Source organism: Trichophyton rubrum (assembly GCF_000151425.1).
Source record: "Trichophyton rubrum CBS 118892 genomic scaffold supercont2.2, whole genome shotgun sequence".
Lineage (NCBI taxonomy): Eukaryota > Fungi > Ascomycota > Eurotiomycetes > Onygenales > Arthrodermataceae > Trichophyton > Trichophyton rubrum.
This window is the reverse complement of record NW_003456427.1, coordinates 973,641-1,000,166: the sequence shown is the minus strand read 5'-3', so window position 1 is coordinate 1,000,166 and position 26,526 is coordinate 973,641. Positions and strand designations below refer to the sequence as shown.

General features: G+C 47.1%; 10 protein-coding genes across 10 annotated transcripts; 4 read left to right on the top strand and 6 right to left on the bottom strand.

The window, feature by feature from the left end:
• Window positions 1-352: 352 nt before the first annotated feature.
• TERG_01924 (uncharacterized protein) lies at window positions 353-2,720 on the top strand (the record flags this gene model as incomplete). The annotated part of the gene is made up of 2 exons (XM_047747830.1): window positions 353-2,133; window positions 2,213-2,720. The coding sequence occupies exons 1-2, from the start codon at window positions 572-574 to the stop codon at window positions 2,718-2,720; spliced, it is 2,070 nt and encodes a 689-aa protein (XP_047603795.1). The 5' UTR covers window positions 353-571.
• A 349-nt stretch (window positions 2,721-3,069) lies between these two features.
• TERG_01923 (uncharacterized protein) lies at window positions 3,070-4,743 on the bottom strand (the record flags this gene model as incomplete). Its single annotated transcript, XM_003237153.2, has 2 exons — window positions 4,349-4,743; window positions 3,070-4,281 (listed from the first exon to the last, which is right to left on the bottom strand). Exons 1-2 carry the CDS (start codon window positions 4,505-4,507, stop codon window positions 3,070-3,072), a joined length of 1,371 nt encoding a protein of 456 aa, XP_003237201.1. The 5' UTR covers window positions 4,508-4,743.
• A 2,189-nt stretch (window positions 4,744-6,932) lies between these two features.
• On the bottom strand, window positions 6,933-9,741 carry TERG_01921 (valine-tRNA ligase; the record flags this gene model as incomplete). The annotated part of the gene is made up of 2 exons (XM_003237151.2): window positions 6,933-7,936; window positions 8,019-9,741. The coding sequence occupies 2 exons, from the start codon at window positions 9,739-9,741 to the stop codon at window positions 6,933-6,935; spliced, it is 2,727 nt and encodes a 908-aa protein (XP_003237199.2).
• Window positions 9,742-10,692: 951 nt separating this feature from the next.
• Window positions 10,693-11,383, bottom strand: TERG_01920 (uncharacterized protein; the record flags this gene model as incomplete). Its single annotated transcript, XM_047747829.1, has 2 exons — window positions 10,693-11,028; window positions 11,102-11,383. 2 exons carry the CDS (start codon window positions 11,381-11,383, stop codon window positions 10,693-10,695), a joined length of 618 nt encoding a protein of 205 aa, XP_047603794.1.
• Window positions 11,384-12,500: 1,117 nt separating this feature from the next.
• On the bottom strand, window positions 12,501-13,749 carry TERG_01919 (serine/threonine protein kinase; the record flags this gene model as incomplete). The annotated part of the gene is made up of 3 exons (XM_003237149.2): window positions 12,501-12,890; window positions 12,949-13,161; window positions 13,297-13,749. 3 exons carry the CDS (start codon window positions 13,747-13,749, stop codon window positions 12,501-12,503), a joined length of 1,056 nt encoding a protein of 351 aa, XP_003237197.2.
• An 884-nt stretch (window positions 13,750-14,633) lies between these two features.
• TERG_01918 (CMGC/CK2 protein kinase) lies at window positions 14,634-15,847 on the bottom strand (the record flags this gene model as incomplete). The annotated part of the gene is made up of 4 exons (XM_003237148.1): window positions 14,634-14,738; window positions 14,803-15,222; window positions 15,279-15,652; window positions 15,733-15,847. The coding sequence occupies 4 exons, from the start codon at window positions 15,845-15,847 to the stop codon at window positions 14,634-14,636; spliced, it is 1,014 nt and encodes a 337-aa protein (XP_003237196.1).
• A 722-nt stretch (window positions 15,848-16,569) lies between these two features.
• On the bottom strand, window positions 16,570-17,049 carry TERG_01917 (uncharacterized protein; the record flags this gene model as incomplete). Its single annotated transcript, XM_003237147.2, has 1 exon — window positions 16,570-17,049. One exon carries the CDS (start codon window positions 17,047-17,049, stop codon window positions 16,570-16,572), a length of 480 nt encoding a protein of 159 aa, XP_003237195.2.
• Window positions 17,050-17,594: 545 nt separating this feature from the next.
• TERG_01916 (uncharacterized protein) lies at window positions 17,595-22,239 on the top strand. The gene is made up of 2 exons (XM_003237146.2): window positions 17,595-17,610; window positions 17,685-22,239. The coding sequence occupies exon 2, from the start codon at window positions 18,586-18,588 to the stop codon at window positions 21,619-21,621; it is 3,036 nt and encodes a 1,011-aa protein (XP_003237194.2). The 5' UTR covers window positions 17,595-17,610; window positions 17,685-18,585; the 3' UTR covers window positions 21,622-22,239.
• A 262-nt stretch (window positions 22,240-22,501) lies between these two features.
• TERG_01915 (uncharacterized protein) lies at window positions 22,502-23,916 on the top strand (the record flags this gene model as incomplete). Its single annotated transcript, XM_003237145.1, has 5 exons — window positions 22,502-22,642; window positions 22,698-22,824; window positions 22,883-23,006; window positions 23,066-23,514; window positions 23,600-23,916. 5 exons carry the CDS (start codon window positions 22,502-22,504, stop codon window positions 23,914-23,916), a joined length of 1,158 nt encoding a protein of 385 aa, XP_003237193.1.
• A 492-nt stretch (window positions 23,917-24,408) lies between these two features.
• TERG_01914 (uncharacterized protein) lies at window positions 24,409-25,946 on the top strand (the record flags this gene model as incomplete). The annotated part of the gene is made up of 4 exons (XM_003237144.2): window positions 24,409-24,634; window positions 24,695-24,841; window positions 24,896-25,284; window positions 25,353-25,946. 4 exons carry the CDS (start codon window positions 24,409-24,411, stop codon window positions 25,944-25,946), a joined length of 1,356 nt encoding a protein of 451 aa, XP_003237192.2.
• Between the last annotated feature and the right edge of the window lie 580 nt (window positions 25,947-26,526).

Here is a 26,526-nt window from a genome sequence, read left to right as displayed (position 1 = left end):
CGTTTCGTCTTTTCGTCTTCCGTCGTCGTTGTTGCCTCTCATCTTATCTTATCTTATCTTATGACGTAATAAGTTACTATCACGTGACATGTTTATATAATTTGTCTCGAAGACAAAAACTTCAAACATCAAGAAATTTTTTCCTCTTCAAGAAGGCGCGACCAAACAACACAAACAACCCAAACGCCCAGGCCAAGCGGCTCAACAAACTCCGCCGTCGGCAGCTACCTAATATAGAAATATAGATCGGCAGGCGTTAGGCGCCGGGAAGCGCCAGCACAGCAGAAAGATACTGGAGATACCAGAGATACCCGAGATACCAGGCACTCGCCACACGCTCAACATCTGCAAGGACTGCAGCATATTTTGCTAAGTTGCCCTGGGAATAAGGTACGTCGTCCGCGCTGTGACTTTGGGTGCGATGGCAATGGCAAAAACACAGCGCCGCCAACGACATAATGAACGTTGACGATGTGTATTTTAATGTTCATGCTCGTCATTTGCTCCGCGTGCAATGGCCGGATTTCTCATACTGTATCGATTGTGTTTGCTATGGTCTGTCCGCTAACAAATGGATAGGTACCTTCATACATTAGATATTGAAGTGCTCTGTCAGGGTGTCATGCCGCTTGGGCCACAGCAAAGCACGAGTGGTGAATTTGTGAGCCATGCACCTCAAGCACCGGCCCAGCCCCAGCAGCCCCAGCAACAGCAGCAGCAACAGCAGCAACAACATATTGAAGGGAACGCACCTCATCTAGGCAGCAACAGTGTTGGAGTTCCCCCGGGTTATCCTACGGATAATCAACTGGCCGGTCTTGTTGAAGCTGCCACAGCTGCTGCTGGCGAAGACGAAAGCTGGGATCAGAACGATGCAAATGATATGATGGCTGCCGGCCATGGACGGAGTATTCAAAATCACCTGGAAAATTATAGTGTGGGTATGCACCTGGACGAAAACGGCTTTGCAACTGCCGGCCCGACCGGCCATCCTTTCGGAAGTCTCCCTGGAGGAGAGTCATCAGTCAGCGGCGGTGGCAGGCAAATGAATGCGCCACCTGCCACTGCAACCGCAAGTGTGCGAAAACGCAAACGTAACCAAAACAACGTCGACCCTGCAATGACTTCTGCCACGACGAGATTCAGATTTGGGGACGGAGAGGAAAGTAGCATGGCGCAAGACGGAGCTGGGGTGCAGGTACCCGAAAACGACGGATCTTCTCTGGATATTAGAGAGATGCCTCCGCAGCGAGTGATATCGGATGCGCGGGCAGCCGGTGTCCATTCTGCCGTTGCCCTCTTTAGGCAACCGTCAGCATCAAGCAAGAAGGCTACCCGCCCACCAATGTCCAAGATGTTCACGTCCTTGGGACTATCTCCAGAGAGCTTCCTCCATCTGCAGGCTGCTGCAAAGCAATACATGTTGGACGAAAATCACCCGGAACGGCGCGATTGTGTTGGCCAGAGGGGTCGCGGCGATTCAGAGATGGTCAAACTCCGACTTTGGAGCTGTGTACGAGACTTCCTGGACCGAGAAGGGAACGGTTTACGATACTTTGGAGAACACGTCGAGAATGATGGTGCCAGCGCAGATAGAATGATCTGGCCTAGAGATGATCAGAGAATTATCTCTCTCGTCACTCCTCTGCTCCGTCGAATGGTCACTAACGAACGACAGCGCCAATATGCCATCGAGATTCGAAAGGGAGGCAACTCTGAAGATAAATCGAAGCGGAATTCGGGATCCACCACTAACCCTATACCTGATAACGCTGCACGCTATCATCAGCCACCTCCTAGCGGCACAGCTGAGCTTGGGATGCTAGGTCTCATCAGGAACGAATACCCTACCTATCAAACGGACTGGGACTCTGTCGCACGAGCATACGAAATGTATAATCAGGACTACCGCCTGGACAGCCTTGGATCAATCTCTGGCCTGCCTCAATCAGATTGGTGGGGACTGGTTGCTGCTATAGACTGCCACTATCAAATTGACCATGGTGGTGATGCAACGCAGTGTACCGATAGCTGCCAGGAGTGCACTGTAAACCATCTAATGTCATCTGAATCAATGTCGGAGGTGAATTTCCGGATCAGCGGTGAAGAAGACATTGCTGCGCGGAATTACTTGTAAGTTGAAAACTCGCCCTGTGTTGGACAAGATGTATATTTGCTCTGATATTAACCGGGTATGTTCCCCAATATATAGCGCAACTGGTATTACCCGTGATGCCACTCGCATTGTGAAAAACTATCTCCTGGAGCACCCTAATATCCAACCGGCTAGTACTGAGGCCCAGAATCCTCAGTTCCCAACATCGGAGGTGGTACCTCAGGTCCCTATACAGATACAGCCTGGATTGGACCAGCAACAGCCACAGAATCAACAATCTGCTTCAGATGCTTTACCAGTTACTCTATCTATCAACATCGTACAAAACGAGGACCATAAACGCATAGTCCCACGTTTTCACGTTCCCGCCAGCCAATGTACTGACTTCGTTACTCTACATGACACCATCCGTCAGTACTACCACGGGCAAAACAATTCCCAGGCTCCACAGAATATGCGCATCAGAGTATGGCTGGACGATGGTCTCCAGCTGATACTTAATGATTCTCAGTGGCTAACAGCCTTGGTCACAGCAAGCGAGATCGAATGGATGGACAATGAGTTGAAAATCATTGTTGATAGAGTCGATGGCGCTGCTAACTAAGTATGAGAAACAGTCAAAAAAAAGTAAATTGCTATTATTATGATGTATATTATTAAGTAACAATTATGCAGCTCGTTTTTGAATTCTGCCTATTGGGCATGGTTTGGTGTTGGTGTTCCTTCCGATCTTTTATAATCTCACGTCACTTTTCGATGTCAAAAGTAAATTTACTATAATTAACCTAATATTGACAGTTGCTCAATGTTATACATGTGTATAGCTGAGTCTATCTGGAGTCCTCTATTTGGTGGGTGATAGGTATCTCGGGGTTAAAAAGAAAAAAAAAAAGGAAAAAAAAAGGGAAAAAAAAGGAAAAAAAATAGCATATACTCCGGATCCAATCATCACCTCATGATACAACAATTTCATCATGCCGTTCTCCCATAAGGAACTTCAGACAGGCCTCACAGGATACCCTACCGCAATATGGACACCAAAAAGCTACTCGCTGAGTCCCCATCGAGCATCGACCACATCTCATCGGCTTCTGAATCATCTCCCATTCACCTCCATACATACATCCATTCTGTTTAGGTATATCTCGTTTCCGCGGGGCTTCTCGCTTGTATCTCCGTCTGGCCTCCCTGATTTCCTCTTCATGTCTTCGGTTCTCTTCTTCCTCAGCCTCTTCTCTTCTTCGCCAGAGCCTCATCACCTCCGTTGCCTCCTGATCGTCTGTCCCCCACCGGGTTGCCTCCATATCATGTTCCTGTCGAGCATGCTCTTCAGCCCTTCTCTTCACTTTCCCTTCTTCTTCTCGCTCCTTTCTTATCTCTCTTTTGACTTTTATAATTTCACTCTCCGTAAGCTGGTACGAGGCTTCACACCTTCGTACATGTTCCTCCTGTTTCTCTAGAGAGCTGTGTCTAAGTCTGAGGGCAGCCATCTTGTCAAGTCGTGTACGCTGAGCTTGCTCCTTTCGTTCTTCAATCTCTTGAATTTTTCTCATGGAAAGGCGATGTGTCTTTATTTTTCCTATAGAAGCTATGTTTTCCATTGCCCGGTCCATTTCTTTAGATAGTCGTGCCACTTCATCCTGCAGTCCGCCGAGTACTCTCCTCGCTTCGAGAAAATCATCCTTTTGACTTGCTCTTTTGGCTCTTAGTTGCTGCAGTGTTGCCTTGAAGTCTTCCGTGTGTTTTTTGGCAGTAGAGCCCTGGCTAACTGGGCGTCTCTTTGGGACGGTTTTTAAGTCTATTTTTATTTTTGTTCTTGAGTCTTGCTTTGTGTCAGGCTTTGGCTCCGGCTTTATATCTGGTTTTAGATCTGGTTTTGGATACGGGTTGTGATCTGGCTTCAACTCGGAATTCGGATTTGGCTTATGACTTGGCTTCTGCTCTGTTTTATGATCTGGCTTCGACGCTGGTCTTGACTCCGCTGCTGGAGCAGACTTGGGATCTGGATTACCATTTGTCCTTGGGTCTGCTGTCGGAACTGTATTTTGCTCTGCCCTTGGAGCAGAAGTTTCGGTCTGTCCGGCAGACCGCTTAATAGATGGGTATCTCAAGTCATACGCCCGGCGGGCATCAGCATCAAACAAATTCGAGTATGCTTCTTGAATCTAAATAGCCGGCCAGCAGGTTAGATGGTTGCTCGATTCGTGAATAGCCGGAAAAGGTGTGACGGACCAGCTGGAATTCAGATGTTGCATTCGGATTAGTTGGATTCTTATCCGGATGTTTGATTCTTGCAAGGCGCCTATAGCTGGCTCTAATAGAGGCAGCGTCTGCCGTCTGCTCGACCTCGAGAATCGCATAGTAGTCATGCTTTGTTCGAACTGGGGCCATTCCAGCTTTCGGCCTGGGGGATGGATTGTGGCTGGGGGTCTGTGTTTCTCGGGTTTACGCCTCCGTCCGTCATTCAACCGGCTGCTGCTGGAGGACGCTGGTCGGTCAGTCAGTTATTACTTCGTACTCTGCCTAGCACAGGAGCTTCTCAATTTTCAACTGAAATTTTCAGCATCCCCACGGCCGTTTGTGGGCTTTCACGCCATCCTATGAAGAATTCTTATCTTGCCGGGCTGGAAATAGGGCCGATTTTGATGGCTTCTTCAGGTTGCTGCAGCGACTGGGGTCGCGGTGATTGGCGGTGGGATTCATGCATCAAAGATCAGCCTCCCAATCAGCAGGGGTATATAAGAAAAGTCGGAGTAGTTTTTTGCATCGTTAGGCAGCGAGACGCTCCATATGTGCCCATAGTAATGCTGGGGAGCCAGCAGTCAGGCCTCGTTGGTCGATGGCTGTCTCTTCTGTAATTATTACTGACGGTTAACTAGGATCTCTGCCTCTCCACCAGAGGTAGTCAAAGGTCGCCAACAGGTATGAATACATTTGGCCCTCCGCATAGCCTTGTACTCCCACACCAGGAGCAACGCGGGACGTTTGCTTCAGTGCTGCTGCGGTTCATGGGATCACTCCTGTCCTGCATGCGTGTACAACGCCCGGAAGTTGCCCTTCTTCCTCGTGTGCGCGGCCCACCCGAGGCGCCTGTGTCTCGCCAACCGGAGCCTTTGCCTCGCGCCTGTCGATATGTCGGAACCAGTGGCATTGACAGAGGCTAGCAAGGGTACCCATAGCTCGCTAAGCCGTCTCATTGTTCTTTGACATGAACGTTCATTCCGCCTGATATGGGCGAGGCAAGTGATTGTTGCTCTGATTGACCTGCCATTGGTTGCGGGTTACCGGCTCAGGGCGTATATTTTAATCAGGTCTGGGAGTATACCTCTTGTATACTCTTATTTACTCATAACGGTTCATTATGCCCTTGAGTCAAGGTCACAAGGCCGCCAGATACCCAGCGAAGTCGTAGTTTGTGCACCGATAGCTGCTTGGGACGCCTTCGGAGCAGTGGAAGGAGGTCGGCTAGTTATATTGCCACTTGTTTACTCCCTTATTCCTAGAGCTATATACCTCTGGCGCATCTTATACAAATACGAATACCCCCCTTATGACGAGATTTTACAAATCAACCTTCACTGTTCCATGGCGCACAGCAATTCATTACTCTACATTGACCAGGAGCCATTGCTTCAAGTTCTCCCTGCAGAACCGGCAATCGAACCATGTTTTCCTCTTCAACTTACATATTTACCCTGTACAGAGCAACCTTTATACGTTGTTCATGAGCAGACATCAGAGCAAGCTATTCAATACCAAGGGGTTATACCAATTCACACCGGACAATGTCCTATTTGCCAGGCACTCCATGATAGAAGCTACACCTACCAGTATCTTCTACCGGTCGAGGTACATGTTAGAAATGGTAAGGATCTATCGAATTAAGAGGAAACGGACTTTGAAGCTTTAGTAACAGAACCTGATTATAGAATTTATCCCCGTTTATTGTGGGAAACATATTCAATTGATAACTGACGAAGGGATTGCTTTAGCTCATGGCCCCACTCACAACAATATCACGTTTGTTCAATCAGCGGTAAACTACCCTAACTACTTCATGTTAAACAGTAACGGGACTTCTCATCCGTCTCGTCCGCTTACCCCAAGGATAAGCCAAAGGGGACGTAGGAGACGAACCAGGACATGTCACCAACCAAAAGAACTTCATAAACGAGAAAGGGATGGAGAAGAATCTAAAAGTAGCAAAGCACCTGATTCTGCAGTGAAAAGCCGTCAAATGCCAGCTAAAAGCCCCTCGCCAATACCTTTCTCGAGGGCCTCAACATTAGCAGAAAGCCCAGCACCAGCACAAACTGATAAAGCAAATGTCCTACCACCTCAGGCGCACTCCGATTCAACGAAAAATCTTTCTAAAGAAGCCCTGAGGTTTTCTTATGATATACGTGAGAAACGAACGCCTGTGCGGCAAAGAGGATATCAAAGCGCAAGAGCGGAATCGATACTTTCCTGTTCTACAGATAGTACAAAACTTGGGATTATACCACCACACAAACTTGCAGTTCCCCGAAACCCACATACACCATCGGAAAACAGGCCCAGAGTAACTGGTCGAAGTTATGATACTACTAAAAAGGGCGGGAAGATGGGGTGGTTGAGATTCTGGAGGAGCTGATGTATAAATTTGACCCACGTTGCCAACGAATAATAGCAATACATAGCCCCTGGTGGTACAGAACGGTTAGTCCTGCCAACACAGCACGGAGGTTTACAGATACATGACTACATAGAAAGCCCATAAATTTAGAATCATAATTGCATTCAATGTAAATGTAAAGTTAGAAGCTTAAAGTCTAATTTATATCTTGAGTTTCTCCAACTCACGGATTTGTTCTTCAAGACGAGCAGCCTCTCCCTGAGCATCCACAAGCTTCTTCTCTTCAAGTTCTCTAACCTCAGGCTTGGCCTTTTCTTTCCACTGAGGGGCATTAATGATGGCTTGCTGCTTCTTGATAGTTTCCTGTAGCTTCAAGAGACTAGCCTTGGCTTTTTCCTCCTGCTCTAGCCTGACCTCATCCGACACCTGAAGATACACAGCTGCTTGGGCGCCAACGGGCGAAACAACACAGCCCGGTGGAGGGGTTCGGTTGTCGGCATCAAGCACAGTCAGCTCGCCGATGTTTTTGCCACTCAGGGATTTGATGCTGATCGCTTCTTCTGAAATGGACTTGTGGCTGGTAGCGTCGTATGCCTGTATGAGAATGTCTCCCTTGGTCTTGACGTCGTATTCAGCGAGGATACTTCGGATAGCCTTGGATGTGCTGAGGATCAGTTCATAGGCGGTCTCGGCGGCAGGGTCATTGAACGAAGCATTGTACTCTGGGTAGGCAGCCTTCATGATAGAAATGGTTTTGTCACCAGGACGTCTTGGGAGACGCTGCCATAGCTCTTCGGTCACGAAAGGCATGACTGGGTGGATGAGAGTCAAAGCACCCTCCAGAGCGGTATAGAGGGTCTCCTTGGCAGATTGCTGGACGGCTGGGTCTGCATCTGGTTGCAACAGCGACTTTGAGTTTTCGATGAATACATCACACAGTTGACTATACCAATACTGGTAGATTGTGTTGGCGGCAACGGAAAACTCGCGGTTTTCCAGGGCTTCGTTGGTGACCTTTGCTGCCTGGTTGAACTTGTGCAATATCCATCGTTCAGAGAGGGACTCCTTGCCAGTCTTGCTGGGAGTGGCCTGGGGTCTGAAGTCATCCCCTAGTTTACCAAGGACGAACTTGGTGGCCTGGTAGATCTTGTTGCAGAACCTTCTGTAACCGTGAATCACCTGAATATCGAAGTTGATATCGCCGCCTTGAGAGAAATAGTAGCGTTAGTGGTTTATCTCATATACAAACATCTATGAGAAAAGGGGAAAGAGGTTTGTTTAACTTACCACCAGTGCTATATGCAAGCAGCGAGAATCGAAGGGCATCAGCACCGCACTCTGGAATACCCTTGGGGAAAGCCTTCTTCTGGAATTTGGTTGCAATGGCGACCTCCTTCTCCGCAAGATTGCCTTCTAGCAGCTTATCATGCAGCTTTTGAAGAGAGATACCGTTCATGACATCGATGGGGTCGACCACATTACCCAGTGACTTGGACATCTTTCGACCTTCGGAATCTCGGATGAGGGAGTGGCAGTACACTTCCTTGAATGGAACCTGTCCAGTCATCTTGATTCCGAGCATAATCATTCGAGCGACCCAGAAGAAGAGAATGTCCCATCCAGTTTCCAAGATAGATACGGGGTAAAGATTCTCAAGGTCATGGGTCTTCTTTGGCCATCCAAGGGTAGAATACGGCCATTGACCAGAGGAGAACCATGTATCCAGGACGTCGGGATCCCTTTTCAGAACAAATTTCTTCCCAGGGAATTTCTTCTCTGCTTTAGCTCTTGCTTCCTCCTCAGTACGACCAGTTACCCAGAGGTTACCATCAGCATCATCGCCTTTCTCGCCTTCAATATCAACGAAGTAAGCGGGTGCTTGGTGACCCCACCAGAGCTGTCTTGACAAACACCAGTCATTGATGTTGTTCATCCACCGATAGTAACTCTTCTCGGCACTCTCAGGGCGGATGATAATCTCTCCGTCTTCAACGGCCTTGATAGCAGGCTTAACAAGCTCAGTCATGTTCATCCACCATTGTGGTTTCATGATGGGCTCGATAACATCGCCAGACTTAGCACACTGTGGTACTTTCATGGGGTTGTTCTCCCATTTCACATAAAGGCCCTTCTCCTTTAGCTTCTCAATGACCTGGTAACGGGCATCGAAACGTTTCACTCCGGCGAAGGGGCCGGCGTTTTCGTTGAAAGTACCATCGTCGTTCATGATGGAAATGAACTCAAGGTTATTCTCCTTTCCACGAATGTAATCGTTGAAGTCGTGTGCTGGTGTAATTTTGACAGCACCGGTACCGAATTCGGGGTCGACTTTCTCATCTGCAAAGATTGGTAGCAATCGGTCCACAAAGGGGTGCTTAACTTTCATTCCAATGAACTTCTGGTATCTCTTATCGTCAGGGTGGACAGCAACACCAGTATCACCAAGCATTGTCTCCGGTCGAGTGGTTGCAACCTGAATCTTTTCGTCCGTGCCATCGATCTCATACAGGAAGTGAGTCAAAACACCAAATTCAACCTTTCTGGAATATCCAGGGACATCTAGCAAAGTACGACCTTCGAGATCACGATTTTCGACCTCAAGGTTTGATAGCGAGGTGTTCAAGGCAACACACCAGTTCACGAGGCGGTTTCCACGATAGATAGTACCCTCCTCGTGTAGGCGGACGAAAGTCTCTGTGACAGCCGCAGAGAGGTTCTCATCCATGGTGAAGGCTTCCCTGGACCAGTCAAATGAACCGCCCAACCTTCGGAGGGAGGCAGTAATGCTGTCGTGGTACTTGTGAGTCCACTCCCAGATCTTGCCCACCATTGCTTCCCGCCCAATATCGTGTCTGGATTTCTTCTCCGTCTTCCATAGGATCTTCTCAACAACGCTCTGAGTGGAAATACCAGCATGGTCGTATCCAGGGAGGTACAGCACAGTTTTTCCCTTCATCCGCTGCCAGCGGATCATAGTGTCCTGGAGGGCTTTTGTCAGGGCATGACCCATATGCAGGGCTCCAGTCACATTTGGCGGTGGTATTGGAATGACGAAGTATCCAGCCTCTTTCACCTTTCCATCTGGGCCAAACTCCGGCTTGAACAGGTCGCGCTCCTCCCACCACTCGTATCTACCGGCCTCGATAACCTTGGGGTCATAGGCGTCGGTCGTCTTGTCTTTCTCTATCTTTGGCTTCTTCTCTGTAGTTTTCGCAGGGGCGGGTGCTGCAGACGCCTTTTTCGCAGCCTTTTCGGCAAATTTCTTCAGCTTCTCAGCCTTCTTTCGTTCCTTTTCAACTATACCGAAGCATTTGAGTCAGAGACTGTATCCGAAGTATACACTACAAGCCACCACATAAGAAACATGCCACATACGTTCTCTTTCCGACTTCTCCTTTCCACCTTGCGTTCCTGAGCTGTTGTTAGCAGCATCTTGGGCCGGACTGGCTACCCCGCCAGTGGTCGATTCAGCCGGGGTATCTAAACAGCGAAGACAGGCAAACGTTAGACTCTCGGCCTTTCCCACTACATCATATGGACAATTTATGGGTACACATACCAGGAGACTGGGCCGTAGCAAGTGAAGCCATGTTTGCAAATCGAGGTCGAATGTAAATTCCCCTCCGCGCCGAGCGCGCAGCAAGATGTCGGAGTATCGTGGTTTACGGTTTTGCCCGTAACTGTGGAAAAAAAAGAAAGAGAGTTTTATGCGTGGGGTAATTAGGCGAGTTAAGGGTCTGTCTGGCTTAGCGAACAGCGCCTTGCGGAGAGAAATCACGGTCAGGGTCGCAATTGATCCCGGTTTCTCATCTGCTTCTGCTTCTGCTTCTCGAATCTTTTCAATATAGCTTTTTGGTGACTCAAAATTTCCCTGCGACGAGCTTTGCTGTGTCGTCTAAGCTGACTAAGCTCTTATATAATTGGTCTTACTCATCTGATTCTTACTTTACGTGTAATATGGTCATGTGATAGTGCTTGGCTTCATGTGGAACTTGATCCAGGGGATGAGCAACCATAACGAGCTACTCGGAGATTGATGGTTATTTTTGCGCTTGCGCCAGGAGCCTGGGGTTTGGTCCGAGAGAGAGTCGTAAGGCAATAAAGGTGGTCTCCGGTATAGTTCGTACGACCACTCCTCTTCCTCCAGCATGTCGTACATCTCAACATAAGCGCCAACTTCAAGATACATCCACCCAACATCTTCTTCTTCCATGTCTGTTTCACCATCCTCATAATCAGGGTGTATAGGGTAATCTCTGTCCTCAGGGTCTCGCGCACCAAAATGTTTTGCCAGGACCTTTGCAACCGGTATGTCCATGTGCTCGACAGACCCCAGGCAGATATCATCAACGAAAAGGCAGAAATTATACCTCTGGACCTACGCTAATGGGATCATTCACGAGGACCAACTGCAACGCAGACTCAGTCGGTGTTTTAACCATGATATCCGGTAAATTATCAAACACCCAAGACGTAAAATGGTCACGGATATCGTGAGACGTGGCGCCATCATATTTTGCTTTGTCGTCCATAATAATCATCTCATGGCGAAGCACTAGGTCGTCCTCTCCCTCCGATTCTAGAGACGTGGCCATGTCCTGGCGTAATTTTTGAAGAATTGTTTGCCAGGCATCCTCGTTGTTATAGAGCATCGATAGACCACAAACCCCCAAGTAGCAGGTTGTTTTAGAGTAACGCCGCTAAGCGACTGCACAATGCCCTTGTAGACGCGTTCGGGGGGAGCGAATGTTGTCATTTTCTGGTAGATTGTTTCAATGGTCAAGACCACGACAGTAACTAGTTAGTTGACTAGTGGCTGTCAACTAGAGGGAGGTGTCAGGCGTGACAGGCGTGACTCAAGGCTTCTCGGTTACGCAGATGATTGTTCGACGTACCTGATATGGAGGGAGGCGGGCTTCCGAATATCCTGGTATTCAATAAAAAAAAAATTAAAGCAACTGTGTTTTTAGGTAGGCTAAAATATAAATTATTTGGCTCTGCATAGCGTGTCCGATCGGGGAAGGGCGCTGATATGTTATAACTACCTACTTATACTAGGGGGATTTGTTCTGTCTCGCTCCCTGCACATAATCACATTTGGCCTTGAGTAGGCAGTATTTTGAACACAACTGCGTGGATCCACTGGGATGCGAATAATAATATTCTAAAATAGATATCGGTTTTTACGCCCTACTGGCGTCTTTAGTGCTGCGAACGGACTTTAAAACAGGCATTTGGGCTAAAAAACTGATCACCCATCCCATCCCCCCGTTGTGACTTGTTCTTTGCTCCTCCGCTGCATGTTACTTATGTCTCACCAGCGTGCTAATCTCGCGGTGGCCTCATTTGTTCGACTGGGCCGTCGCGCTCTATCGCAATCTGTTGAGTCTGCGCATGATTTTACCGGCCACAGCTTTGAAAGCCTGGATTAAACCACTATAAGATCCTGCTCATACCGTGATTGCTAAGAAATAACACCAACGACAATAGCATAACGCCTGCTCGAGACCACTTATACAATGTTTTGTTTTCTAGACAGGTTTAAAGTATGTGATTTTCAGAGCCTCAACCAAGCTCCACAAATACCCGCAACTTTATATCATCTAAGCTCGCCGCCACTTCATCTTGCATCTTTCGTTGCATGATAGTGCTAGCAGGTAACTTAGTGGTAAAGATCCAAGGAGGCTAGGGGAAGGGATCCATTCTTGCTCAAAGAGGACCCTGGGGTTCACAATCAATTTTCATTGCCCTTATGTTTGGAATTGGTGGCTAGGCTGGCCTGGTACAAGAAAGCTCGGCTACCATGTGTATATAACTAGCTTGACTGAACCAGCGATGCTGAAGGGCCTCTCTTGCGGTAATCCTCCTCGACGGGTCTAGATTCGTCATCTTCCCTACTAGATCCCTAAGATCGGGGTCCACGTAATCCCAGGTCTCAAAGGACTGTCTGAGTTGTCCTGGAGTGAAAGTGCCAGCGAGGGCTACCAAGCTTTCGAAAAAGATGTTTTCCTTTCCAATATGTTGAAGAAACCCATTAAAGCTGTCTTCATCGGCAAAGTAGAATATATGTCGACGGTGAATATAGTGCCATGAATCATCAGCTTTAAGCTGGTTATCATTGACGCGAAAGACCATCTCATTGACCATAACATAAATCATCTGTGCAGTTAGAGTGGGGCAATTTGGAATAACTATCTTGTGAGAAAGGCTGCCACACCACGATTCCAAAGGAGAAGACATCTAATGCCTGGTTTTGGCGAGATCGACACCAGCTTTCAGGGCTTCTCCAGATCGCATTGCCGCAGAGAGGGCCTCGCAGCCGCTTCCCAGGAGGCACAATGACTGTATCCTCAAGGTCCGAGATCTGAACTGCTTTGATGTTCATAAGGCTTTCATCACACTCATCATAGTCCAAAAGGATATTGTTTGGCTTGATGTTTATTGGCTGTCAGCATTACGGTGTATGCAGTCTTCTGGAATGCCCAAACTTGCTATTATGGAGAAAATCTCTATCATGCATATCAGCAAGACCCTGCAGAGCACTTCGGAGGATTTTGCTCCTTACTTCCATGCAAAGAGGTTTCAGGCTTAGCTGAAGCAAGTCCCCAGCCAAGAACGGGAATATAAACAACTCAAACTCTTTGATAGTATCGATTACTGCTCTCACGTTTGGACAAGAGGACAGTCTCTTCTGCAAATCCAATTGGTACTCAAATTCTCCTGGAACCATGTTCTTCACAATGTAAACTTTGCCCTCAGCACTTTCCGCTGGCTCTATAGTTAGCAGAAAGAATGCACTGGGATATCTCATTCTAAACAGGTATGTGAACCTTGCACGATATACGCATTGCAGGGGTTTTCTCAGATCAACGAGGATATTTTCAATTTTATAAATCTGGCCGGAATCGCTCCTGAGCATCGTTCCAGGGGTATAGGGCTCGTCATTGTTAGCCTGCAAAGTGGCCGACATCCTGTACTGCTGGAAGAGTTTCCCTCCAAAGCACGCAATTCGTGTCATGGGTGGTAGCCTTCTACCTAAAAACAACGGGCGCATCGGCAGGTATCTAGACAAACCGAGGACAGAAACAGAGCGCAGCGGTATCGGTGAGATTGGTCGCAGTTTGTTCTTAATTTAATTGCAAAGGCCAACTTATGCACCAAAAGGTTTTACTGGTGGTACTCAGTAGTTAAAGGTTTGGATGCAGGACGGAAATTGTGGCCGTGCCGTTCATTCACATGACTGTTCTGATAGGCCTAAATAGGTGTCTACCGGCAGGGCCGGCCAGGATGAGAGCTGACTGGGATGAGGGCTAACTAGTAGAGACTGCTATACTCGGCCTTTAGTTACCGGCATACCCTTATGTTGAATGTAGATTCTACCTCTACTATCATATAGGCCTTTACTAGACCATATGGTTTACATTAGATCGTGAGGCCTATATATATCAAATGCCGTAGAGAGTGGCAAGCTGTCAAAGGGGAATGAAAGAAAATGAACAAGAAGATTGATTCGTATAGGGTGTTTATAACATACATATGAGGCAAGGGAAAAGGAGCAAGGGGAATGAATACCAGACTTCAGGAGTTGTAGGCGAGATATTAGTCGCGTTATCTGTTTCATTCATGTGTGGACGTCTCATGCATAAATAGCGCTAAACAACCTAATAAAAGAAAAGAAAAAGCAACACGTTGCACCAGCCGATGACTCCCAAAGATGATTACTCGATTTTTGATGGTCCTGGTACTTGGAGAATAGATGGTCGGGATTATTCTGCCTAATGACAACCCTTGTCGGAATTCGTCGGAAGGGAAAACTGACATTCGTCAAGGGATGAGGTGTATCAAACAGTTGGCGAGTAAAGGAAAGATGACAGACTGGGTATCGGGATGGGAAGAAAGTGTTTAGGCGTTGGAAGCAGCTGCGGTGTTGCTTTGTGCGTTAGTAGAAGTATGGCGAACAGGGGAGAAATATGGATGTGCCATGGCCTCCTGAGCAGTCAAACGGGCCTAGTAGATTTGGGTTAGTTTATCATTTCGATGAAGATGAGAGAAAATATCCCAAGGAACATACTGTGTGGTCATATCTGAGCAACTTGTCCAAGAAGTCAATGGCATCACTGCTAATGAATCTCTGATTCTCAGCGCTGATGAAGGAGTTCCATGGCCTACGTTGATACCGTTGGAGGATCTCATCGTACTGGGGGTCCAGCTCAATGTTGTACTTGTCAAGGTAGTCAAACAGATCGTCTGTTCCAAGGACTTTGGCAATTTTGACAAGCTGGTCCGCATTGCTGCTACCGTGGAAAAACGGTTCTTTTCTAAATATCATGGAGGCAAACATGGCTCCAAGAGACCACATGTCCAGGGAATAGTCGTACACCTGGAAGTCAACGAGGAGCTCCGGGCCCTTGAAATATCGCGAGGCAACACGGACGTTATATTCCATGCCTTGATGGTAGAACTCTGCGAGTCCCCAATCGATGAGCCGCAACTAGGGTCAGGTGTAAGTAAACTAGCGGATATCATAGTCGATATAACAGGTCTTACCTTTCTCCGCTCATGGTCAATCATGACATTATGCGGCTTGACATCCCTGTGCATTATCCCCTTGCTATGACAGAAGTCCAGTGCCTTAAGAAGTTCATATATGTAGTATCGGACATCGTAATCTGCCAATCTGGGGTACAGTGTTCGAAAGTCGGTGTTGTTAACATATTCGAAGACCAAACTGGGTGTCTTGCTCTGACTATCACGAACAACGTCCAACAACGCGACGACATTAGGACCTCCGGACAGGTTCTGGAGAATTTTGATCTCTCGCTTGATCTTCCGCTTCTTGACGGGTTTGAGGACTTTGACGACACATTTCTGGTAGTTGACGACGTTTACGCCTTCAAACACCTCCGAGTATTTTCCTCGGCCTGTATTTGATCATGTTAGCAAACTGAGACAGGGATATTGAGGTTAGGTTCAGCAGGTAGGGGGGAAGCGTATCGCATACCAATTTTCCGCACAACCTCATAATTCTCCAGGACGCCCCAGGATATATTAACGCTGTCGTAATCCCAGTACGTCTTGGGCATCTTTTGGTTCACGTCTGCGTAGACGCGTGCCATCTTGACGGTTTGCGATCACCCCACTCAGGGTGTGATATCGATGCAAGGCAGGCGGGGGAGGAGGCTCAAAAGAGAAGTCCGTTTGCGAGGAAGGTTGCGCGGGAGGAGACACAGCAGTAATGATTGCACAAAGAAACAGAGCAGGATCTCGTGGGCGCGACGGACGCGGGCGTTGTTGTTGAGCTCGAAGGAACGATTGCAGCTCGCAAAATAGCAAACAGCGTCAACAATCTTTCACGAGCCCGCAGCTCCCTGGAAGCGACAGGGTCACGGGACTTCTAGCCCTCACAAAAGCACGGACCATGTTTTTATTACCTAAGCCCGGGCGGTCTCTTTTCCTCGCGGATAAACTAATTTCCGGAAACGGACAAACTTGCCAGAAATAGTATGTGAAACCTTAAAACAGTCCATCCTGACCTTACTTCAACTCCATTGGAAAATACGATGGAAGATGGCATATCTAAACAACTTTTGTTGACAAGTCCGTCATTGCTCTAAATATTGGGTTGAAGATGCATATGGGGTAAGTCTTTTATCTAAGTAGCTATGCTGATCCATTCCGACCCTCCCAGACAAATTCAAGAATTCCCATGGCAGACCCCGGAGGATTCACAACTCCCTTAAGCACGAACCCTGGATCGGCCGTTTTGAACAATGCCTCCCAATCAGCCAGAGTCCTTTCCCGGGAATTGAAGGTGAAAGCCATTTCCAGATCCATCGATCTAGAAAAGCGTCAGACGTATATTATCATCAGCTAATGCTGCAACATACCTGATATCTCTTTCATTCCAGTAGGCTATGGATCCCGGCTCAGGCATGAAGACTTCTTGTATAACAAGCCTCGCCCCGGGCTTTAATGCTGGTAACTGGGCTTTCAGGATGCGAATACAATAGACATCGGGCCAGTTGTGGAGGATCCAACGAAAGAAAAATACGTCAGCTCTGATGGGTTGAGGATCAAACAGATTATGGGCCAAGAAGCGAACCCTCTCTGCTACGTCACCTGCATCTGCACTCTCAATTACCTTGGCCATGTCCTGCACAACAACACGGAGTTGGCTGTATCTCCTTGCAAGGGCCATAGCGAAGTGGCCTCGGGCACCTCCGACATCAACGACTTGAGCTTCCCCTAGAGACTTCCAGTTGTAATAGTCTGTTCCATACGATACGTCAAATGCCGGTCTTGATGTCATCATCTTCATAGCACTACTGAATCGGGCCGCTCTATCGGGATTTTCTGCAAGAACATCGTAAATCGACCCGGTGATATTGTGTGCAAGCGAAAAACCCTGCGGATAATATTGAGTATTTGTTCATTAATGCTTTCATTGATCGATGGAACCACGGGTATAATTACAGTTTCGTTTGGTTCCTCTGAAGCTGGCCACTTTTCAAGGGCTTTCGCAAACTACAAATACAGTGTCAGTACTTCACTCAATATGCTCTTTCTGGTTCCTTGCCTACCTTCGCACCTGCAGGACTCAACTCCTCGATGCCAGCTCGAGTCCAGTTCCTCGCATCCGGATCGGCTAAAATTCTGGAAGCCTTCGTGTGCTTTACAATACCAGGCTCGGGCTCACAAAATATTCGCATCATAGTAGCATGGCGAATAATTCGACTCACCATCTGCTCCGTCAATGGCGTCCTATCAGAAATTTCTTTAAACGAAGCCTGCCCATTAGGCGGTATGAGTTCCGCAATACCAAAGTGAGAGATCGCCTGCAGACATGCAGACCTGTCACTCTGATTTTATGAACAGCAATGTTAGCCTCCCGTCGATGGAAGATATCAAGATGGGTAATCTTTACCCTAGCTGACCTATGAATCATATTTGTAGGTTCTGTGAGCAAATCATGAAGCTCTGCTGTTGCACCGAGGACAATGTCCTGAGCTTCACCGATTTGTACGGGAAGAGGGGGGGCATTCTCATCAAACGATGGTGAAAGTACCCCGAGGGTATCGAGGATCTCCTGAATCTTGAGGACTGAGTCCTTGATCGTGGTGGCTAGCTGAATAAGTCTTGGAACTGGCATTACTGGGTTCATTTTGGGTTTCTGATGCAGAATTTGGCGGCGGTGAGGAGAAGAAACCGCAACTCGGTTACGGGGATAAAAGCGAGGGAAAGAATTGAGAGTGAAGGAGGGTACAAAATGGAATCGAATATCAAGTAAGCTTATGTGTTTCACATATACGTCCTCAAATCAAAACCATAATCCCGCTATTTGAAATTAGATTTCACTTTTGGCCGGTATTGCAGCAAACGAAGGAATATATGCAGTCTTGTCTGCACTTCCCTGGGTGGCAACCTAGCGGGAGGTACTTCGCTCCGTTTGCCTGATACAATATCACATCAATATGCAGCTTGCTTTACTCTGGTCCTCAGAACCATGCTTTATACTCTGGACCCTTTCATATCCTAGCTTCACTGCGGCACTCACAGCCAATATCATCGGCAAACAAGGAAAGGACATGATCTCCACATGAAGTGATCGCCCATGTTCACTGATACTCCGAACTTCGGGGAATAATCTGTTAATCAGGACGCACGGCTCCGGATAGCAGTGGAATGAGTGCTTGTCGCTTATAATACCCATGTACCGTTAGTGGGGTTGGGGAGGGTTAGGATTCGGCATGGATTGTCCTACTATCTTTCTGATGGATGGGCCAACATCCATGGGCTCTAAGAAGTTGGGATGAGGAGGCATTAGGAACCTACACATAAATGGAGTTTATCAAGTATGCAACATGCATATTTGTTCGAACGAAAACACAATAAGGTTCCATCCCAACACCACTTCAATATGCCTCTGCTCAATGATCTGCCGTCTAGTTCTACAGAACCGAAGCCCACATCATCAGAACCCCAGTGCTTTACATCATCCTTATGCTCCCCTTTTTGTTCGCAACCACCATCAGAATGGGGACCGTCATCCATCTGTCTTCAAGATATTCTTAAAGCAGTGGCCGTGTTGAGGAAAGGGTCAATTATCTGCTATCCTCTGGGAAATATTGCCGGTTATAAGGAATATTCCTGCGTGGAGCTCTATATCCAATCCAGTCACTGCGCTCAGTTACTTCGGACACTTCCTAGCTTCAAGCACGCGGCTCCTATACTTTTACACTTGGATGACCATTGGAATACTATAGTTTGGTTCTGGGCAATTCTGCTTGCCAATGGTGTTCCTGTTCTTTCTTCTCCATTCAGCATCGTTGACGACCATCGTCTAGAGCAGATTCGGGGCTTGTCAAAGCTTCTTCAATCTCCGATATGCATCACAACGAAAGATTTACTTAGTGTGTTTGGCGGCACCGAAAATTTGCTGAAAATTCACACAACGGAGTCACTGAGCTTGGATGAATTTCAAATTGGTCACCCAAGCCCGGAGATTTCAGCCGCCTATCCAAGCTATATGGGAGGTCAATCCCTGGCGATGCTGATGCTAACGTCAGGAAGTACTGGGAACTCAAAGGCTGTACGCCTGACGCACAAGCAGATAATTTCAGCAATCACCGGGAAAGCGTCCGTACGCCCGTTACCCGTTGATGGCCCATTCATGAACTGGATTGACCTTAACCACGTTGCAAGCCTCATTGAAATTCACATTCAGGCTCTGTGGCTAGGGGTTGACCAGATTCACGTCCATGCAGCCGATATCGTTTCAACTCCTAGCGTCTTCCTTGACCTACTAAGCAAGCACCGTGTCTGTCGCACTTTTGCGCCAAATTTTTTCCTTGGAGCCTTGATATCCTCAACAAAGTCAAAACTCAGTCCTCCGCTGGGCGAAAGACCGTGGGATTTATCGAATTTGCAGATAGTTGCCTCTGGGGGAGAGGCCAATGATGTGACAACCTGCGTTGCTGTGTCTGCCTTATTCCAAAATTATGGAGCACGCCCAGATGCCATCACACCCGGGTTCGGCATGACAGAGACTTGCGCCGGGGCTATATTCAACCTTACATGTCCGTCATACGATGTTGAACGCGGCTATGCTATTGCCTCTCTAGGCAAGTGCATGGAGGGCATTGAGATGCGTGTTACCATTGGCTCCAGATTGGCAGCTATAGATGAGTGTGGCGATTTGGAGGTACGCGGTGATGTGGTGTTTAGTGGCTATCATCGAAATGCTGAGGCCACTGCTAACGCCTTTCCTTGGGGAGATGGATGGTTCCGTACCGGAGATCGAGCTCGTATCAATTCGGACGGCAATCTCTGTCTTATTGGCAGAAAAGAAGAATTGGTAAACATCAATGGCATTAAAATTGTCATATCAGATGTCGTATCGCTGCTAGAGCGGGCGCTTGGGGGCAGAGTAAACCGTTTTGTGGTGTTCTCTTCCCGAGTCACTCACACCGATCAGATCACCGTTTGCTATATCCCTACGAAATGGCCTCATACCGCTAAAGAGATGGACATGGTTGACGCATTAATTACTCAAGAATGCCTTTCTGGTACTTTTGCGCGTCCTCTGGTGTTTTCCTTGAGAGAGTCATCACTGTCTCTTTTACCTATATCCTCTCTGGGAAAGATTTCACCTGCAAAGATGAGTTCATTATTCGCAGCTGGTGTCTTTGACCAAGATGTTAGTCTTCACAAGAATCATCTTAAGGAGTATAAGGATGAGAAACAGCGGGGAGCATTGCAGTCTGTTGCAACTGAAGCTGAGACGCTTATCATGGTTGACTTTGCAAGGACCCTAAACATCGACCATACTGCGATAAGTCCAGAAACGCAAGTCTTCGAGCTAGGTTTCACGTCCATGGACCTTATCCGCCTGAAACGCCATCTCGATACTCGTTTGGGCATCACATTGCCCATAGTGACAATCATGAAAAACCCAACCGCCCGATTACTAGCCGCAGCTCTGGCTAGCCAGGCCTCCAGGGACGGGCGAGAGGAAACAAAGGACACAGAATACGATCCTGTGGTAACACTGAAATCTGGTGGCTCAAAGGCGCCACTTTGGCTTTTCCACCCCGGTGTGGGCGAAGTCCTTGTCTTCATCGGTTTAGCACAGCACCTTGCTGATGAGGACAGGCCCATCTACGCCTTGCGTGCAAGGGGCTTCGAACGAGGACAGACACACTTTGCATCCATTACTGAGACAGTTGACACCTACATCCATGCCATCCAGAAGCACCAGAAAAGGGGCCCGTACGCATTGGCAGGTTATAGCTACGGCGCGATGCTTGCCTTTGAAACGGCCAAAAAGCTAAGCTCCATGGAAATAGGTACCACGGGCAATTCAGTACGTTTCCTTGGCAGCTTCAATCTACCACCACACATCAAATGGCGCATGCGTCAACTTTGCTGGAACATGTGCCTGCTGCATCTGACACAATTCCTCGGAATCACGACGGACGAATATGTGGAGGAAATGGAGCAAAACCCACAATTTTCTCACAAATCCAGGCATGATGCAGTAGAACAAATACTTCTTGCTGCGGACCGGGAGCGGATGGAAGAGCTGGGACTGGAAGACGCAGCACTTGCCAGATGGGCTGACGTCGCTTTCAGCCTGCAGAGCATGGCAGTGGATTACGAACCCAGCGGACAGGCAGACAGCATTGATGTATTCCATGCTATTCCCCTCAAACTTGCCGCTCCATCGCGAGAAGTATGGATAAAGGAACATTTGAGCAAATGGAGAGACTTTTCTCGGACTGAACCTAGATTCCATGCAGTTGGAGGTGCACACTACACCATGATTGGACCAGATAACGTGGTTGGATTTGCTTCAAAGCTCCAAAAGGCCCTGGCTGCACGCGGGGTCTAACCCCGGTATCAGTTAGATGACCGACTTTGTTGGTTGGTTATAGGAAGTCATTTGGGAGAATGCCTAGTCAATTTAGTTGCATAATAGTTACAAGTTTCTAGCCTTGTTTTCCTGCTTGCACTCCGTGCTCCAGACTGCAATATACTCCCTACTTGTTTACTCCACACTGAGACACTGAGATGCAGCTACTTACATAGCCTTACAAGTTACCTTGGAACGGGTAAAAACATTCGCTTTATATTTTTTGCAGGGGGCGGCTTATCTCGAGCAACCCAACATGGCTGAACCATTATCCCGGGTGCATATGCACAAAGCATGCACCCAGTTATGTTTAATCATTATATTTATGGCAGTATTGACAGGCATGTCTGTGTCACATCTACGGAGTTGCTGACGTTTAAGGTTAATTCGCCGGTAGCCAACACACAGACGTCCGCAACCACCCCAGTAGCCAAGACAATTATACCGATGTACTTCACACTGCTTTGCATATTTTCTTGTGCTTTTCACGTACAATAACACGGGAGGCAGCGACATCCCAAAATATGATGCCTGTATACTCTGGCTTCTCCGCTTTCTAACCCCCTAACAACTTCCCGCCTGGGCGACTGCTGGATGACTCCGGGCCCGGCCAGGCATTCGCTAGTAGCTGTCGCTTGGAATACTACTGTTTCACATACAGGTAAGATGAAAACGGTCTTGCAATGTGAGCGCATAACCTGCTCCAGCCTGCTGGACATGATTTGAGGTTACCAATCTACATATAACTATATAGCCGTCCCTCGGAAGAGCAGTTACTGGCTCCCTTTCTGTTACTCTACAACAAACAGTCTACAGCAATACTACCCATTTGGTCCATTTCTCTCCTAAAGAAGCCACAATGGAGGCAGCTATTGACACTGTCAAACAGTTCGCAACGACTGCCAGCGAAGCAACTCGCCAGGAAGTGATAAAATCATTGACCAAGCTGATTTTTGCTCTAGAAAGCCCCAGTGACACTATTCATAGATATGGACATATGGTGAGCTCCTCTTATTGGCCTTTTAAAGTTTTATTGCAGCTAACATGTACTATAGAATCTACAAACTGCCATAATTAGGATCGGCTTTGATTTAGGCCTTTTCAAATTATTGACTGATGCCAATGGGCCACTGTCGGTGGACGAAATTTCCCAAAAAACCGGCGCTGAGCCCCAGTTGATAAGTATGTTGAAAGATTATATTTGCAACTTTAACACAATTAACTGCTAATTACAATGCAGGCCGCATTTTTAGGTATCTTGCTGCCATTGACTTGGTGGATGAAGTTTCGGCTACTCAGTATGCCGCAAACAATGTAACCCGAAACCTTACTGAGAAGTCTGTTGAGGCTGGTTTGTGCCACTAGTAAGTTATTTATAGCCGTTCACTACTTTAGCTGTTCAAGCAATTGATCACTACCGTAGCTTCTACACTGCTTCACCTCAGTATGAAGCACTCCCTGGCTTCTTGAAAAGCACCAAGTACCAAAACCCAGTTGACGAGCTACATACTGCCTTCCAAGATGCCTGGAAGACCAATCTTCATGCGTTTGCATGGTTCAGTGACCACCCTGCGCAGCTTACCTACTTCAATGACTACATGGCTCTCCGTCGTACGCCTGAAGTTTCGTGGCTTTCAGTGTATCCCGTTGCTCGTGAGGTTGAGAGCTGGGACTCAAAGAACAACACCAGGGCTATCTACGTTAACATTGGGGGCGGTATAGGTCATCAGTGCAAACAATTCAAGGACAAGTATCCTAATTTGTCTGGAAGGGTGATATTACAGGATCTACCACATTCAATCGCAAAAGCACTGCCAACACCTGGTGTAGAGAACATGGAACATGACTTTTTCCAGCCACAACCAGTTAAAGGTAGTGATCGCTTTTCTTTCCCCTTTCCTCTCTATTCTAGCCGGATAAAAGCTAATCAGTTCTCTCTGAGAATTTTAAACCGTAGATGCTAAATTTTACTTCCTCCGCGGAGTCCTCCACGATCATCCGCCACATCAGGTGCGAAAGATCCTCGAGCAGACAAAAGCAGCCATGGGGCCTGAATCTGTTATGCTTATTGATGAAATGATCCTTCCAACGACTGGCGTAAACAACATGGCTGCATCTGTTGACATGACTATGCTCACTGCATTGGCGGGCATGGAGCGAACCGAGGCCCAGTGGCGCAATACTCTTGAAGAGGTAGGGTTGGAGGTTGTGAGCACTTTCCCATACTCTCCAAAAAATTTTGAGGGAGTGATACAGGCAAGGCTGCCAAGATAGATACAGCACTGACAGGGAAGATATCCAATATGACCCAACTCTGGCTGTCAAGGATGCAGCTTCCGGCTATGATCAACCCCATGGTAGTTACTTATCAAACAATCCAGATTAACCTGGACATTGAAAGGATTCATATCTCATACTAATAGTTAGGGTTTAAATTATTAATCAAAGCGCTCATCGGATGCCATTCCTTGAACCCCTGTATTGATCTTTATATATTATATAAGTATATGCTTGGTGGGTACTAAACTTCGGGCGGTGACAACTTGGCCCGTGCAATTAACTTGTGGATTCGGCGAACAAACGTTTCCACTTCCGGCAGAGACGCTAGGCCAAGCTAGGACTAGCGACCTGTCATTGCTTATGCTTAATTTGACTCTCAACATTTATAAATATCTAGATACTTTCTTTGTAATGCTTAAAATCATTCCTTTCATCTACGTAACAATTGTGTTATTCCTGAGTAGCGATATCTCTTCTGCCAATTCAATGAATCTATTAGCTTCATTAAAGACGAACATCGGCTGGCCTGCCGTTATCGGAGCTGTGGTTGCTTATTATGGAACGATAGTCTTCTACCGTCTGTTCCTTCACCCTTTGTCTCGTTTCCCTGGTCCCAAACTAGCGGCTATCTCACGCTGGTATGAAGCATACTACGATGTCGTACTTGGTGGTCAGTATACTGTCAAGATCGCTGAATTACACAAGAAATACGGTAGGTCTGCCCTTCAGTTTCCAATACCCCAAGGAGCTAGTTCCAACACCTAGTCAATAGGTCCCATTATCCGTATTAGTCCCCATGAGATACATGTCATTGATCCATCATTTTTTGAGAAGCTTTATCGCTCAGATGGACGTTGGGATAAGTATTCCTGGACGTACGATGCCTTTGGGGCTAAAACGTCAACCATCTTCGGTTCAGGTATTTTCCTTCTCTCTTGAGGGTCAATAATATAGTTACATATATGTTTTATAGATCATTACGCTCATAAGGCCCGCCGCCGCGCCCTTGCTCCGTTTTTCTCAAAAACGAATATTATTGCGCGACAAGATTTGCTTCAAAAAAATATTAAAAAGCTTTCCCAAAGAATTGCATCACTCGAAGGAACCACTTTCAATCTAGGAGCTGCCATTAGTGCTTTTGCACGAGATAATGCTAATAAACTAATCGTCGGTAAAGATTACAATGAGCTCAGCCTGGAAGATTTTGGACTTGGATTGTCACTTTCATCGCAAGGCGCTGGTGTTTATTGGCGTACGACCAAGCATCTACGCTGGTTCGGACCCTCAATGAGAGCGATACCTATTGAATGGGCTAAAAAGATGGCTGATGAGAGCACACAATCATTTCTTCGTTATCTTCAGGTCAGTCAAGGTGTACGATTATTCAATATAACTGGGACGGCCAATATATGCCATACTGACCTAAAAAGCAATCTGAGCAAGACACTCGAGATACATTGGCTGCTACAATATCTCCCTCCCCTGATGATACGATCAAAAGCACGTTGATATACTCAATTGCCCATTCTGATCTTCCTCCCGCTGAAAAAACGTTCGATCGAATCTTTGAGGAAGTAGCTACTGTTACCGGTGCAGGGTTCGAAACAATATCAAACACTCTGCGACTTATTCTCTACCACGTTTATAGCAGCGATGAAATTCTACAAAGACTCAGAGAAGAAATCAATGCAGCCTCAACTACAATCACCGGGCCTCTTACGTTAAAGGAGTTAGAGCAGCTTCCCTATCTCACTGCCGTCTTAATGGAAGGCTTGCGTTTAAGCCCTGGAGTCGGCTCCAGAGCGGCACGTATCACGGATCAAGACCTTTTCTATAAACACTGGCGTATACCTGCCGGAACCCCTATTGGAATGACCACAATACTAATGCACACTGACAAAAATCTGTACCCTGATCCAATGTGCTTCAATCCCGATAGGTGGATAGATAGTACGGCAAAACGATCTACTACGACATTTGCTCCTTTTTCTCGGGGAACCAGAATATGCCTTGGCATGCAGTAAGTTCAGTCTTCACAGTACATGGTTATGGGTTGACAATGGCTTGCTAATACACTGAATCATCTCAGCCTTGCATGGGCGGAGATGTACTTACTCCTTGCTTCTTTGGTTCAAGGATTTGATTTCAAGATCAAGGATGCCACGGCCGACGATTTCGCATTTGAAAAGGACAATTTTGGCATTGGCACCAAGGCTGCATGTAATCTCATAGCCCATGTTATGATTCATGAAGCCTGAAGCGCGCCATGACCCCTAGTTCAGCTAATTCCTGCAGCATCTATAGCCCATTACTTTGATTTAATTTTGATAAAGAACATATTCGGAGACTTGTTTAAATTATAATATGCAAGGGAAGTCCCGCGAACCTTGTTTGTGCATAACTAGGTGGCTACTCCGATGAAATTTTCATCACCCTCGCAGTTATACACTCGGAGTCTGAATGCGTTGAGTATAATTGCTTGTTATTATACAAGGTTTTCATGGAAGAGCATGGAGATTTCAAGCATTAACTTAAGGAATACGAGGAACCGTGAAAAAAATCCCGACAGCCCGCCATCTACATTAGTTACCGAGACCAGCGTAA